At 33.2% G+C, this 17,537-nt stretch overlaps 3 protein-coding genes across 3 annotated transcripts; 2 read left to right on the forward strand and 1 right to left on the reverse strand.

Moving 5' to 3' along the window:
* Nucleotides 1-315: 315 nt before the first annotated feature.
* Nucleotides 316-4,631, reverse strand: TRIADDRAFT_55651 (uncharacterized protein; the record flags this gene model as incomplete). Its single annotated transcript, XM_002111992.1, has 9 exons — nucleotides 316-1,665; nucleotides 1,817-1,883; nucleotides 2,076-2,113; nucleotides 2,256-2,377; nucleotides 2,457-2,582; nucleotides 2,790-2,899; nucleotides 3,117-3,218; nucleotides 3,560-3,741; nucleotides 4,563-4,631. The coding sequence occupies 9 exons, from the start codon at nucleotides 4,629-4,631 to the stop codon at nucleotides 316-318; spliced, it is 2,166 nt and encodes a 721-aa protein (XP_002112028.1).
* A 4,281-nt stretch (nucleotides 4,632-8,912) lies between these two features.
* Nucleotides 8,913-10,602, forward strand: TRIADDRAFT_24329 (uncharacterized protein; the record flags this gene model as incomplete). The annotated part of the gene is made up of 7 exons (XM_002111496.1): nucleotides 8,913-9,087; nucleotides 9,172-9,258; nucleotides 9,632-9,726; nucleotides 9,824-9,915; nucleotides 9,997-10,098; nucleotides 10,202-10,343; nucleotides 10,411-10,602. Coding segments are annotated over 7 exons (885 nt in total), but the record flags the coding sequence as incomplete, so codon positions are not given.
* Nucleotides 10,603-14,667: 4,065 nt separating this feature from the next.
* On the forward strand, nucleotides 14,668-17,076 carry TRIADDRAFT_17646 (uncharacterized protein; the record flags this gene model as incomplete). Its single annotated transcript, XM_002111497.2, has 5 exons — nucleotides 14,668-14,697; nucleotides 16,093-16,161; nucleotides 16,677-16,758; nucleotides 16,893-16,933; nucleotides 17,017-17,076. Coding segments are annotated over 5 exons (282 nt in total), but the record flags the coding sequence as incomplete, so codon positions are not given.
* Nucleotides 17,077-17,537: the final 461 nt, after the last annotated feature.

Genomic DNA, 17,537 nt, shown 5'->3' on the forward strand with positions numbered 1-17,537 from the left:
ATAAGAGTAAGAACTTGTTAGTGAATATATTGGATACAATAGTATCATTTAAATCTCTATAGATAAGTAAAAGAAAGGAAGAGTATTACTGAATACTAAATGAAGATAAATTCTATCTGTTATATTCATAAGGACATCTTTAAGTCTTATTAAATGTGCAATTTATATATGAAATCCGATAAGGAAAATATTTTACTTCTTAATTTTATAAATTGATTTGATATCATTACTTTGTTATTAAAATATTACAAATATTTATCATATCATTTCGTTAAAACTATTCTGTAGATATGGAGATTGAAAGTTGATGAAAATTTAGCTATTTAAATTTTCTTGGGGTAGTGACCGAACAGCTTTGCTTTTTACCTTGACTGATGGTAATCGTGTAGGTCTAGGTGATGCTTCTGATGAGCGAGGTAGACTAGAATTTTTACTTAAATTAGGCTTTCTAAATGCAGTTTCATCGCTAGCTGATGCTGAATTGATAGGCTTTCTCTTTTTCTTTCTCCTAGGACTTCCATTGCTTTGTGCTGGGCTATTAATCCTATCATTTACTAAGGAAATTGGATTAGTTATTGATGATGACGCCGATGATATCTCTCGACCTGGTTTTCGTAACTTTGTTTTTGTCGATATCGAATGGTTCGAAGATTCTTTACTCAACCGTGATCTGGGTGAAGATCGTGCAGATGAATTCGGTGATCGAGATTTCGAAAGTGGATATTCGCCAACAGAGTCAGGTCGAGGAGAATTTTCGGCTATTCTATTACTTTCTGCGGATTGAACTCGCGGTGAAGAATATTTTCGCGACCGAGGAGATCTTGGTGATCTTGGTGATCTAGGTGATTTCCGCCTTTGAGATTCAGACGAATGCAACGTTCTCTGCGGTTGCATATTAATAGGAGAATCAGCAGATATTGGCGTGATCCTTCCATCTTCAGTAGCTCTTGGCGACAAAGGAGGCAAAGGACGACCACGCGGCTTGTTGTGAAAAGTTTCTTCGGTATCAGGTCTTGAAGTTTGATTTAATTCTGGTACTAGTTTACTTTGTACAGACATGGAAGGAGAAATAACATTTTCGACGTCAACATAAGTGGTTCCTATTTGATCGCTATTAGCAGTAATTTCTGACACCGGTATTTCATGTAATGATTCGCCAGAGGATCCTTCTTCATGGTGAACTATACGACCATTGCTATGAGGCCTCTCCACGTGTTGCTGATTATCATTATTTACATACGTTTGAGCATCATGCGATCCTCTTAACCCATCATCATCTCTTTCTGTATGGCGGTGACCATGATGGCCATAAGATTTCAATACGTTAGAGTCATTATTCCATTTATCATTTCTATGATCTTTTAGTTGATCATTTTTTGCTTTTCTATACTGGTCTTCAGTGTTATGTTTATGTAGTAAAGGTTTAGTATCTTTATGATCTGATGCAGAATAAACATCACTCTCAGTTTGATAATCTTTTTCATCGGCTTTTCTGTCATTTATAATGTCTCCGGACGAATTATCGTACTTCGTGGATAAATGGATAGGTTCGCTCTTTTGAGAGTCGTCATCGTCGAGATTTTTAGAATCTTTAATATTTTGATGACGGAATTGTTTTCTACGAGGGGAAGACTGTTGACCTCTAATGGAGGTGCCATTTAATTTCTATTTAAAAATTACATCAAATAAGAATGTAATACTTAAAAAAAATACTATGTACGAAACTGTTAATTAATTGCGATTTAAGATAAAGTAAATATTTCACTACATAGTAATATCTTAAAATCAAATAGAAGCTTATAAGGAGTTTCCGTACAGGTTTGATGCTAGCTCTGTTTTTTATGGTATCAATTTCTTCGTGAATTGATTCTTCAAGCTGATTCCTATATTATGCGTATATGGAAATCATAAATTTAAGAAATGAGCGCAGTGTTTTGTAGCCAAAGAATATATTCATGATTGTGTCAAAACTTCGTTGTTAGGAAACTGTATTGCTTTACAAGGCTAAATTAATGTCTTGTGTAGACAAAGTTATAAGTAAAATACTTATAAAAGGTTATTGCAAGTTATCTTACCCATTGCCGCATTCTAAATCATCGGGGGAGACTTTTACCTGCAAGATAATGGCATAATTTAAAATTTTTATAGTTAGCGATAATGATAGGCTTACTACAGCCTTTTAATAATAATTCGTATAGACGTTTAGATGTAGATATTACCTACTATATTTTTAGCATGTACACAAATTGAAATACCTTTCGCCGTAAGCAACAACCTTCCTTTCGATCTTCACTTTTCGTACTATCAGTCTCTTCAGGTTCTTTAGTACGTTCTCGTTCACCAACAATATAAGCGTATGTAGTTAAACCATTAACAACTATGTGACGTTCAGATTTAGATTAGTATCATATTTACCGTGTCAGAGAGAAAAATGAAACACTTGTATTTTTACTCACTTAAATGTACATGAAAAAAGAATAGGTGGCCCACTAATCCTGAAGCCACTAGAGCTAGTAGCCCTAATATGCCTATAACAATGGGATAGGCTGCATCGGGTACGACACCAAAGATAGTGAAATTATCTATATATAAAATTGGAAGTTTTAGGAGAAAAAGGGTTTCCATAAATCATGTAAAGAGTGATAAAGATTTATTAATTATTTCTTATATGAATGCCTTTTATCAATATTATAAACTAATGTCTAATCACAATAGTTAAAATAAAAATCGCTAACGAGATCAATGTAAAATTAGTTAACAACTTTTGTTTTAAAATTTTCTATTCTTACTTCCTTTAATAGATTGGATATCAACGAAGTAGGCAATGAACTGATATAATGCTATACCAAAAATAAAAGCTGTCGACACAAATGCCGTAAAAATGCAGACGAGAAACAATCTGTAAAATGCAAAAACATCTAGATTAAGTATTGCATCCTCAATAATAGATAGAAGAGTAACTTTAATTTTATTCTCAATCTATTTACTTAAAATTTATTAATCAATTATTTATGGCATAAAAAAGTTGTAATATCTTATTAATAGCAATTTCAATCGAGTGGTACTTTGTGCATTCAACTAAAAGTGTAAGAAATCTTTTAAGCAATATAGCCTACCTGTAGTTTCTTCCCCCTACACAGTTATTCAACCATTTACAGTGATGATCAAATTGTGATACACATTTATTGCATGCGCTGCAATGTTTAGCCGATGAACTTCTAATTAGTGGACGATAAAAATAGAAAATCTTTACTTGTTAGGCAGTAATAGTGTACAACAGCAAGAGGTGCAGCGAGCGTTCCTAGAAATAGTCTCCTTTTATCGTAGAAAGTATACCGTACTAAAAATTCTGATACCAGTAACGTAAAATATTTCTCGACGGCACAATTATATAAGAAAAATTATAATATGGCAGCATAGGCTATCCAGTAGCAGAGTTTACTGCATTTATTCTACGGAACGATAAAATTTACTATAATCTACAAAACACCAATACATAACGTCGAGCACACATATACATATTATTGAAAAAGTACTTTTATGGCTTAGATCAACTTACACTTTTACTTCACAAATATAGCAATAGTTATTCTCTATGACGTGAGATTGAGTATTTCTATTAAATAAGCGAAGATTCTTTCGAGAAGATGAACTTTTCGCCCTAACATTAGGTTCTGCGGGGTCAACGACCAAACAAATAATATGAATTATAATATGAATTCCAAAGGTAACCGCAGGTATCTAAGGATTTTGGTTAAAATATTAAGGTCCACCTTTACAAATTGTTTGATATACTACTTCTATGATATAAAAAGTCTATCATTATCATTTATTTCAGTATCAAATACTAGATATTATTGAAAAATCATAAAATTTTGTAAGAATTTCGTTAAATGAGGATAGAGAACGGTGCCAACGAAAGACTTGAATTCAATACCTGGTAATAATGAAGAAGTATCTATACATTTTTTTATTCATTTAACGTACTATACAATTGTAAAATTTTTCTCCAAAGATAATGATATAGATAATAATTTAGTTTATGGTTTAAAGTCATCTACACTCTTGACAAAAAATTGCTATGCTAGTTACCACTAACATAAATCATAAAGTAAATTTAACTTTGAACGTGTTATTGATAATAACTGATATGGAATCAAATTAAGGAATAAAATACTGAGCAAAATAACACTATTTACCCAAAAGTGTCATGATATCTAGCCGAATTTCAACTCAGAGATTGCATGAGAACGTTATTTAATGTATCTTATAACATGTTGCTATTCGCAGATTGTATGTGTTTTATGGAAAAAAAGGTATTGTTAAAGTATGATCGAATCAACTCAACAGCATATGGTAGCAAACTCGTAATCAGAAGAACATGACTTAATCAAACTTAGTAAAATGGTAATAATGACGACCTTGACTTTGATGGTTATATTTCAGCACCGTAGAAAAATGTTAAATTACATAAAGTCAACAAGAACGCTATATAAGGATATTTATAAGTAATAATAGAAAATTGTTTTGACATAACTACTAAAATGATCTTTTTTTTGTACCCTTTTGACTATGTTACAGGTCATTACACGGGCGATTACAAAGAGTGAGTGTAATTCCTGATGTACCATTCTTAAGAATAGAACAATATTCAAGAAAATTTATATCGACACTACATATACTCGTACTACTTTTCTATGCTAGATTTCAGCTAATTTGTTAGCAATATAACATGACCAAGATATTTACAACAATACGGGTACCATCTTTATAAAATTGTCTAATTCTAGCGATGATATTGATAGCCGAAATCAGATAAAAGTTACCCTAATTCTTGATCAGGGGTTCATGTCTGACTATAAAGATTACTGTATATTGATAAATCGAAAAATATACTATGTTATTTTTTGCAGAATTTATGTATATTTGAAATAGACTATCTAAGTTGCTATGTTTTTGACTATAGCTTTGTAATAATGTTAAGAAAAGAGAACTCCTGCTACGAAATCATGACTTTATAAAATTTACGAAGTTATTCTATCTAATGATCGGAAACTCTCTTTTACCCATTCAGACAATACTCATTATATTTACAGTTGGGTAAGAACTTGAAATATCATCATTCAGCTTTGCACTATCTACTCCTTCGATATCAATTGGCTCAGAGTTATTTATACTGTATTACAGTAAAATTCTACAATACTCTATCGATCGTACATCCCATATAAATCAATCTATTTCTAAATATTACGACACTATCTTAAAAGAATATATAACCCTTGTACGATACATACAATTATAAATGACGCTTCAAAACTTATGCGATAAAACTATACTATCGTCAGTTGTTCCAAGTAGGTTATATCGAACGTAATAGTCACATCAACAACAGTGAAATAGAATGAAAAGACTACACGTTATAGAGATTAAAAAAAATAAATAAATAAATAAGCGATCTAAATGATATTGAAGGATACGATTATTGCTACCAATCTCCAAGTCGTAGGTATATGAAATATCATAACAGCGAAATAGAAAACGGTAAATAGCACAATTATAGTCCAGGCAATAAATTGTAACGGATGTAACGGTATCATTAAACCGTTCGTTCTTGACTTTCTTTTCTCGGCTAATGATGCCATATTATATCTGTCGTCGACGAGATTTTCAATTCTATTTTAGTTTCAGCAATAGCAATAGCGATAGGAATTTTTCACATCATGCCTTTTTTCTTATACGGTAGCATAGCAACCACTCCAAATAGGTAGGCAAAGTGAGGAGATTTGTTCTTATAGCGCAGTTTGTAATTTACTAAACTTAGATACACTACGACATCCCTCTTGAGGTACTATTACTTTACTGTAATGGCTGGCGACTGTTACCTATGCGTTCTAAATAGTAGACCCTTTGAACTGGTTAAGATTAATTTCAACTTTTTCAACGAGGCCTGTCAATTATCTAAGTCAACGGCTTCTGCTTTTCTTTACGGCACGGTACTTTTTAAAATTAACACCGTCATAGCCCGTAATAATACTGGTATAAGAAGAATTGCGCACACACACACTATATTACATATATATATATATATATATACACGTAACATATATATCTATATATATATATATATATACACGTAACATATATATCTATCTATATATATATATATATACAGTATGTGCAGTACTTTTATATCTATACTCGTTTATACGTATGTAAATAAATAGCGTGATTCTATAATGTTTGAATCAGGAGAGGAGGTTGAATGAATCTGTATAAAGATTCAATTCATGAAATGTAGGCAATTCCACGGTTTATTTTTTAATAACTACTGGCAACGCATACTGTATCCTTATGAAAGGTGAAGGAGGTCAGATCGAGAGTCTCGGATGGAAGGAAGATTGGACGCCTTGGCTATAAACACATGATTACACTCATGTACTGTACTGTACTTGTACTGTATGTACAGTACAGTATCATATCCTATTTTACAGCGAGTGTAATCCTTTATTATTACAGTAGTCCTCTAGCGTTTAGACCTCTGCATCCGTTACCATACACATCGCATTGTTCGGCTAGATCAGAACAGTTATAGTTCTAACTTGTACATGAGGTAAATTTCATTTATCTGCAAATTTCGGTCTGTAAAAAGATTTTGTATTCTATGGTTTACACTACCCATTGCCGTCGTAGCCAAATACCCACTGACTAGTGAGTTTCAGAGTTTGATTTTATCCGTTTAATATTACACCATCCATGGCTAAGATTTGTTGTCTATCGCCGTGTAATGCTCCTATGAAAAATCAATCCAATCCCTCTTGATTATAGTGTATATGATGGAACTCGAGCATTAAGTTCTGCTTCTGCATGGTGCCCCATAGCAGACTAAATTACCCGGTAATTCATTAATTAATGCATGGAGGGACCCTGTCCAAACAGTGTCAGCTGTCCATGGTCAACAACAAATTTTCCAATTTTTTTCCAAATGTCAATATGACATCCAATATGGCGTTATCGTACCACAGTGTACAGTACAGTGCAGTACAGTACGGTGTACTGTACACGTACTGTACTGTACTGTAGTTTTTTGTGTACGGTACAGTACTGTGCTACAGTCGACTGCTAGACACAACAGTAGAATATGCTACACTGTACTGTACACTGTGTACTGTACAGGTTACGTCCAAATAAATGTTCAATGTTATTCATCGGAGATCATTTCATGATGAATATTGGACAGCTAATCTACATTTGGATATGATGAATTCTGATGATTCTATTGCCAACGGTAAGAAAGTGAAATTAACTTGAGTGTTTCAATAGAACCGCCTTGAGTAGATAGCATACATCATTCAGACTGATAATGTCTTCCTAATCACATCCAAATGATGCTTCGTAGGTAAAGAACGGTGAGATAGTGGCAAGAATACTGCTTTAAAAGCAACTATCGCAGGCCATTGCGAACTGTCACTCAACTCGACTAATCTGGTGCGTATAACTAAGCTCAATTAGCTGTATTTGCGGACTGTCTATTTGTCTACATCCTACAGACGTGTACTATGATCATAGTGCTTATTTCAGCTTCAGCATATGTCTATGGAATAGTGGATTGATTCATTTTCTATGATAAGTTGCTTTACCATGCTACAGATATCATTAGTTACTGAAACCCCTAAAACCGAGGTAAGAATGCTTGTTGCCTCTTGCCTTCAGCGACACCAGCATACAATAATATAGTAGAATGATTGCCTAATTTCCTGCCCTATGTCCTAGATTATGTAGCGTATTTTCCTAGCTAATGCCTTTAATATCTATCTATTCTGTATATAAAAGAAACCCCTTAAACCGAGGTAAGAATGCTTGTTGCCCCTTGCCTTCAGCGACACCAGCATACAATAATATAGTAGAATGATTGCCTAATTTCCTGCCCTATGTCCTAGATTATGTAGCGTATTTTCCTAGCTCATGCCTTTAGTATCTATCTATTCTGTATGTAAAATGACCTTTGAGTAACATTATCCGGTATGAATGATTGTGAGTACTTTATTCCATTTTTGCAAATACGTTATTCTACACTCTGAAATGATTCCTGCAAGGTTATCGTGCATAGCACCTGTCATTCAATAGTCTTCCATTTTCCAGTCACGACTTGAATTAAAGTGTTACATTTTAATACGTAAACGCTTGTTGAGATATGTTTCATAGTTATCCACACGCTATGACTATGTGTACACACTAGTAATAGCCTTAATTACTCATGTTGTCATTGAGCTATACTTGAGTTACTGTATACAAGCATATAGTGCAAGTTTCAGAGTCCGTATGGAGGTTACCATATTGTGCAATAGAGGTGTACCTCTGAAGATATAAACATTAACTTATTTTTATCTCAACAAACTTCTAATTGAAATGTATCCATCTACTTCATTAGAATCGTAAATTATGACCAAGAAGGGAAGTAAAAAGAAGGGTCTCACTTGGAATAAATCGAAAAAGGATCAAGCGGAACAAGGTTACCTTCATTGTAAATCACGTACATAGACGCTACTGACTACTTCCAAGAGTTTCTTGTATGTAGTACAGGCGCAAGATGATAAGTTTTCTTTGCAAGCAGTTACGATTCTGATAGATAATAACAAATTTACTTTAAAATACGAATATTATTATATAGAAGATGACCTTATTAATTTTTGGCAAAGATTGCTAATGAATGTAATTTAATTTAATCAAAATTTTTCAATTGTTATACCGTATTGTAACCCTACATCTGATGTCAGTTAAGTTAATAAGCGAAGACGATGCGTAATTTATACGTTATGTTCGTACCATCTTGACAGAAACAAAATACAGTACACAGTATTTTTAGAATGAATCTGACATGCATACATCTGATTTATTTATTCTAATTAGAACATCAACGTAATAAAATCCGATTAATTAATGAAGCCTTAGAAACTGACCCGGTAGATATTCGCTCTTTAAGGCAATTTGCCCTTAGCGCTGATGGATTCGTTAATAATGAAATTCGTCGAAAAGTCTGGCCTAAGCTTATCAATGCAAACACCTGGAAATACCATGATGAAACTTCGAGTATGCTAGATTTAATGTAAAGAAATCGTCTGTTATGCGAGATTTAGCTATTACAATCTTTGCTTGATATTCTAGATGGAGAAGCCGATGTTGTTAACTTGTATAAATCTCATAAGGATTGGATGCAAGTCGTCTTAGATGTTGATCGATGTGGATCGCGTTTGCCACCAGGTACTGCTTCATTCATATATTACTGTGTGTAATACGCTTGTAGAAGATCTAACAAACGTTAATTTGAGTTTGCAATCTATAGCACATTTTACAGTCAAAAAAGTCAACTATAATTGCTATACTTTTCCACCCATTTGAACGTTGACGATAATAGCTATAAATAGCATACATAATATTATATAGTATCATAAGAATCGTAATCATGTTTATATGGTATTTATATAGAGAGTACACGATGTAGTATAGTATTCTTTAAAATCCATAGTCTTACGAGGATTCATTTACCGTTTGGCGCATTCTGTACTATAAAATAATCACTTAAAAATCAATACATTTCGTATCTTAATGTCTTTATGCCGCCTTAATATGATAGGAATTAGAGCAAGTAAACGTCGAAATCTTCAACGGCAGCTTCTAAACGTCATTATGTGTGTGATCAGCAGTAATAGTAACCTTCACTATTACCAGGTTTGTTCTACAACTGTATAATATAAAGTAGTGTTTAAATGGGCATCATCTGTGTCATATTTACAGTGCGAATTATTTGCTATATTCCTGTATGAAGGGTTTTCACGATGTATGTTTGACATTGATACTGTCGGTTGGAGAAACCGCTGCTCTTGCCCTTGCAAATAAACTCGCTAGAAATCATCTAAGGTACGACAATGATAAGTGCATAAATTAAATAATTTTAATTGAGATGTTATTCCTAATGTTCAATCAATCTTATTGGTGTAGAGATTTCATGGAAAGTGATATGATAAATACGAAAAATATCTTGGAACTGATCAATCCTATAATCATCATGGAGAATTTACAATTATTTCAAGCGCTACAAGAGTATGTATTATTATCTTTTATATTATCTCAACTCTTGCCTATGTAGATAGCTTTTTATTTAATATTTAACGTTAGAGCATTGCACGTTATTATATATGGACAGATCTAATGTTGGCAACGTGTTTGCCATCAGTTGGTTAATCACTTGGTTTGCACATGATTTTGAGGACCCTGCAATATCATATCGTCTATACGATTTCTTCTTAGCTCATCATCCGCTCATGCCAGTGTATACTGCAGCTGCGGTAAGCTCTACTACGTTTAACCTGGATAATAATCTCCATTGAAATTCTGAAATTTAAATATTTACAGATGGTATTGCGAAGAAGTGAAGAAATTCTAGAGTCGGAGCGAGATATTGGCTTCTTACATGCCTTGCTAAGAAGATTACCCCAAGATGTTCCTGTGGAAGCCCTTATAGAAGAATCGATGGCTCTTTGTCAGAAGTATTCACCGACCCAGCTAACGAAGTGGGTGAAAACTGTTAATTATCGTGGCCAGTAAGTATTACCAATTAAATACCAATTGTATAGCCATTTCATAATTGGTAGAATGGAGTTTGCTTTAAATTTATATTTGTCATGTAAGTTTGATATTGACGTTCATGTATGCATATTACAGTCGTATTATTGAATGCTATGACGCGCTCCTATATGAAGTATCGCGGCAAAGACCAGATTCTATATTGCAGCAACTTTATGATGCAGGAAAAGGTCCCATGGATGACTTAGACGACATAGATGCAAAAGAGTCTAACCAAGGTTTACTTGGAAATGTAACATTATGGGCAGTCAGCGCAACAGTTGGCGCAGCAGCTGTAGCAATCATGAATACTGTCTATGGATCTTGGATATAAAAAAATCAATTTATGTTACAAGCATTTTATCGAATTATCATAATGGAATGAAAATATAGCTGTACATATAAAAATTTTTATTACCAATGTATTATTGTTAACCCGTTGTAGGTCACCTTTTTAAATTACTTTAATACAAGAACGATTTTATATTGTAAAGTTGACAGTCTTCGTCTTTTTACGTTTATTACAATATTCAATAGATTAGCCGCACTACATATTTCTCTTGCAATATTATCGCTCCTGTGCGCGCTTTAAAATAGGTAAAAGATCTTTTTAGGATAGAATTTATTACTGTGACTATCTTGGTAATTGTATGAATCGCTATTTGCGTTGTAAAGTTACATCAACGAAATATTATTTGAGTTATTGCTCGTAGAGATAACTGAATTTTATAGCTTAAATCAAAAATTATGTATCAGTCCTAACATTTTTATAGAATTATCTTATTGAGAGTAGTGAAGATCTAGAAATATATATATATATATATATAATACCATAGAGGACGGCATAGTGCATGCAATAGCATGGTCTACCTCCACCTTGAACAGTTTGACTATAATCTACGAATATTCTACAGCCGTACTTTGTATACTTATATGGAAGCAAATGCAATTATTCTTTCTATAGTTTTATTATAAATTCATGTAATAATGCTTCATAAACAGTTTTTCTAAACTGTAATTATACCAAATGCAAGATTTACAGTAGATAAAATAAAGAAGCTACAGTAATATATATATATTTATATACACATTTACATTGCTAACCTAATTAACGACTTTAATTTTATGACGCGCGTAAGTCGGGATTAAAATGAAAGAGAAAGGGAGAAAGTGTTCATTTTTAATTACAATCTTGAATGTATCGACTCAGATCCGCTACGTAACTCATCAGTGTAAAGAGTCAACGCTATAATGAATATTAGTATGCATGAATGCCTGATGATACCATTAAGAGAATTCTCTTAGTAGCATCTACTTCATCTCTTTTCTTTACTTCGTTTATGTTTTCTCTTGCGTTCATCACAAGAACTACTAGATGCATACTTATGATCTTTCTTATCACGATGTTGCTTACTACTACTGGATTTCTTCTTTTTACTTTTCTTTTTATGTTTGTGCGTTTTATGTTTTTTAGATCGGTGATGACCAGCGCCACTACTATCACTGGATGTAGAATCTTCCAGTAGTGATTTTAAAAATTCTACTCTGAAATGTTATGAATTATATATCGTTACTTATAGCTAATTTTGCTTACAATTATTTCTTAATACTGTATTGTAATCAAAATTTAGATTAGAAAGAAACTTTATCAGCATTTACCGAGCTTTACTAGCTGTACGCTTAGTATCCTTAACGAAATTATGCATGGGATCTTCGTGGCTCTAAATGTAGTGAAAATAGGACAATTAGCATAAAAAAAAGGTCCCGATGAAATATCTGTTTCTTGATTTAATTGAATAATTTCAATTAGAGATTGTTATTTTATACAGTTTCAACTGGTAACTTAGAAATTTGTGTGACTATATCTATCAATTTATTTGGTTAAACTATACATTATTATAAACTCCTTAGATATTAAAAATTAATTTTACCGCAAATGTACGTTCTCCCATAAGTTATTTACTGCTCACATAGTACATAATTATAATAGCGGATTTTTATCTATTGTTAAGTATAAGTAAAATAATATGCGAAACACTGATGGAGCATTACTATTCGAAATTCTTCTAATTTTCGATTGCCGCTGATAAAATAAGGGCATTCTTTATCGCCTGTTCGATGACCATATGCCTTGCATCTCCAACCTATATCAGTAGAGGAGGAAAGTCAATAGAGAAATTAACGTTATGATATGTTGTACAGCATGATCATAAATAAAATTACACTATGACGTCGAGGTTAGTGTTCTGTCAGAGTTCAATTAAATAATAATGCCATACAAGATAATGCTATGACAAAACATTACGCAGAAAATAACTCGTAAATATTAACTTGATATTGCATAATACTAAGTATATAATAAACTAACATTGCATAACTTTAACTTCTTTTCCTAACGGCATCCATAACCCTCTACTTGGTGCATTTGCAAGAAATTTTCTGGCATGCACATTTTCTGGTAGATCAGGTATGCAATCTTCAGGCTTTTCATCGTCTTCCTTTAAGTCGATAAGCAAATTTTTAAGGGAATTTAATAAATTACCAATAACTCCTTTTAAGTTTTATTAAATCTATTAAGGCTAATAGTAATCGATATCATCAAGTGGGAATTACAGTAGATGTCATTGCAACTTGCAAATCGTAGCTATTTCATAGTAACATATATACTGGCATTAAAGGTTATAATTTATAAAAACATGTGATAATATTACGGCAGTTATACTTATTGTTATCATTTACTACTATGTTTAAGGGTAGATTGTTAAAAGGGGCATTACAGATTTGATGAATGATTAAAAATGAAAGTGTTGTAGTACAGTATAATTGTATGAAACAGTTGTCACCTTAACCGTTTGTGGGGGAGCGTTCTCGTAGCTAAAAGCGATCAGTTAAGGTTATTTGGAGTGCGAAAATAATGAATATAAATGTATTTACTCCGTAAACACATTAACTGATAAAAAATTAATCGGAAAGAAATGCAAAGTCTTATCAAAGTTATCCTGCTACCCACATCGTACATAGCTAACTTCATTTACAGTATACATTATGTTATATTATTATTTATAATAATTATCGTAGCGAGACAGGATAAAGTATGTATATAGTATATGCAATCATACAGCTAAGGCAATGATGTAGAGTAAATGAATTATTACGATTATTACTAGACACTATCACTAGAGTATCTTATGTTGTTGTTCATAAACAACGAGCAAGAGAGTTGCTGATCCAATTTTGACTCAGATATCGTTAAACTAGCAGCTAAATAATAGTCGTAATCTAACATAGCGTCATAGTGGACAGCGTATTGTTGATTTAGTTTGAAATGCAACTAAACATTAGCATTTTTATTTCCTATGTCTATTTCAGTTCATTTTCTGGTTTAATGTTCAAAATCTGAGCAGATACAACGTAGCTACGTGAGCAAGAACATCTTCAGGCTGAACATCGCCGAGCTTAGCACCTTCGGATTCCATCGAGATCCAATTCTTGCAGAGAACGCTCAACTACGAATGGACTAAGCAAAGGTATAATAGACCTGTCAGAGGTTGGCATACACTTACTGCGCAGCTGTGGTGGACAACCTATAGTCAGGTATGATACCGTATACTCTACAGTACAGTGAGTTTGACTGTACAGATTACAGTACAGTACAGTACTGTACTGTACAGTATAACGGTATCAGCCCTTCAGTACTGTACACTGTACAGTACAGTACAGTGGCTGCTAAACTTTTTGATATCCGACCAACATCTGTCCGTAACAGAGTCAATATATTTTAAATCATGGCTATACAGTACTGTACACTATACCATGTATGACTGCCGCACAGTACTGTACAGTGTGCCCAAATTCTTATTGCCTGGCTATACTAGGCGCCTTGATATCCACCAAGCAGAACAACTTTTTCCTCTACTAGTGATCACTTGGTCATCCAGTATGGCGTCGATAACAGCTTTGCGTCGGTTTGCCGGAACGGGATCATTATCCAATATATTTGCCAGAATTCAACCTATCGTAGCCAATTATTCAAAGCTAGTAGAAGTAGATAAAGAAGTCGTTACTCATACTGGTCAGGTAAGAAAATGATGACTTACAGTATTTCGTAAGGAGACCATCTTAACTACTAACCTTGCGCTGCATTGTAAAACACATTAGGACACATTTGGCTTATACAAATTATTCCATCTTCTACGTAACACATTTTTTACTCATTCCAGCAAACAGTACATTGTCATTGCAAAAAAATTCATCCGATGGCTTATATTTACAAACTCATATAACAAATGATAGCATCTAAATTGGACATTTTGTGAATTCTTTACCGTCTCTTTTTTCTTCTCCAATATCTTATCCCTGCAAAATAAACACATACGCGTAAACAATGCGTGCTTATTACAGTGCTGGACGTGCCCTGATGTGAACAGAAATTCAAAAATATATTGTACAATACTAGTAAAAAGAATCTACAATTGAATACGGTGCGAATGTGCTGGACTATACTACACTGTAGGGTTTATTCCAATTTTTGTTAACAACGTAACAGATTCAGAAGTCATACATGTTTCGCATTTGCCCGTATTGCGTATGCTTGGTCTGCTTCCCAATGTTAATTGGGGTAATCATCACTTGACAGCACAGCACGTAAGGCCTGAAGACCTCCATAATGTAGTTTATCAACTGTTCGCATCTAATTTTCAGACTATACTAAATATGTATAGCATCATTGGCTATGCTACGGCAAACGGCCTTTTACCTGATGTACTCGTTAATTATATAATTGTCCACGGTTGAATGAAGCTATATTATAGATTTGCAATTCTTACATATACATGTACGTTCGTAATTTCGTTAACTCTTATTAATGCATCCATACAGTGTAGCTAGCAGCTTAGTAAATTTCCTGTAGCAATAATAGCTACAAACATACACAAGGTAACTAATCACTATGTGAGTACTGTACTGTCGCTGTACAGTTGTCTCCATATCGACTATTTACTTATACAGTACATGGTATGGCCTCCATGAATCGCGCATTACAGCACACTACTTGATGACTGAAAATAAGAATCATGCATCAATTGATTAACAAAACATGCTTTTCATACCTGTCGATATTTATACATTCGTATATTGTGCTGTACTGGATTTGTTTGAGTAGCAGTATGTGAATTTAGAATGCGTTCTTATACATAGCATCCGAATATATACCGTACTTGCATTATAGTACAAGACGTGGCATGTTGCACACGGTACCAGTTTACTCGGCGTTTGAATATCGTATACAGTAAAGTAGCTTTTAATTGATTGCTAGTAGTACGAACAATATGACCTATAAATTTACATTTTAGCCTAATTATACCTCTTTTGCACGCATACACAATTGCTCACTATTAGCTGACAAGATTATTAACGAATTTAAAATACACTAAAATGTCTAAAATGACTGACAGAAATCTTTTTTATGAACAGGTATTTGACAAGAATGACCGAAGACGAGCTAGGTTTATCGATCGTGAAAAGGAGGCGAGTAATCACCAAGTTCTAAACCTTGTCACTGCGATATTAAAAGAGTTCAATTTTTAGATTAAAAAATATCATTGCTATCGATTTTGCCGCTTTATGATATAATTATCATCGACTTATTTGCGTGAGATTCACATAGTATAAGTAATTGTATAATAAGTGCTGTACTTCGTATAGCACTTTCGAGGTTACGCAACCAAGTTATGAAAAATTCCAACGTTTAGATCAAATATTTCAATGTTCTGTTTTTTTGAAATGGCATTAAATGAAGATAGCACGAGCAGCATATCATCGCTATCTAAATAACACTTATATAATGACAGTAAATATACTTAATAATAGTCATAGAAATACTACCCGAATAAGTATGCTACTACAAAATCTACTGTACATTAATTCCAAGATTCGTACTCAGTATATGTTAATCACCGTACGCCTTTATCTACTGTAGTGAAAACTGGCACATGTAACTTTTTGCTTGACTTTAGGATATTAAAATTATACATTTATGTTCTGCAAATCTCTCACAGGTGAACGAAAGGTTTGCTATTGATCTAATAAATGAAGTTCCACCTATTAAGGTAAAAGGAAGACATGTCTGGTGTGACGGAGGTAAGGATTTCAAGTTCTACATTTTTAGACTGGTCTTAAATTATGATTAAATGTCTTAGTAATATATATAACTAGAAATTAATCAATGATTACGTCGTTTTAACATCTCAGTCATATTGTATACGCTCATTTAGGAAACTCTGCTCTTGGTCACCCTAAGGTTTATATCAATTTGGTACGTTAAGAAGAGTATATGATTAGTGCTCAGCACCTGTCCACTAGGATTACCGTTAAATTATAGTAATTTTTATTTCATAGGATTCACCTGGTCCACAAATTTGTGCTTACTGTGGCTTGAGATATATCAGAGAGGATTAAGAGAGAACTCTAGAAGCTTTCAAATAGTTATGATGATATATAAAATTTGTATTTATGCTATGCACTTAATCGATCTGAATTTTATAAATGGTACAATAATTAAAGGTTAGCTTTCGTTATATCCCAAGGCTAACTACTGTAGTTATAAATGTAACCTTGTATAAAAATGCAGATCTGCCGCAGTGATGCTTTTTTTTTATAAACCTACGCGAGGTATTAAAGTACTCTGTGACGACATTATATCATTGTATTTGAATCAGATGTTAATCTGCGTTATGGCAATCTTATGAGTCAACAATTTATTATCGAATAATGTTTGAGTATTCTACATCGTCCAACAGCATATGAAGTCTATCGATGTTGGTTCACTTAATGTCTACCTGTGATACTGCATGAACGTAGCTTGCTACTGATAATATTTACTGTCGTTAGATGACAGATAGGGATTACTTACTATCTAA

Source organism: Trichoplax adhaerens, genomic scaffold, assembly GCF_000150275.1.
Source record: "Trichoplax adhaerens TRIADscaffold_4 genomic scaffold, whole genome shotgun sequence".
NCBI classification, from domain to species: Eukaryota; Metazoa; Placozoa; class Uniplacotomia; order Trichoplacea; family Trichoplacidae; genus Trichoplax; species Trichoplax adhaerens.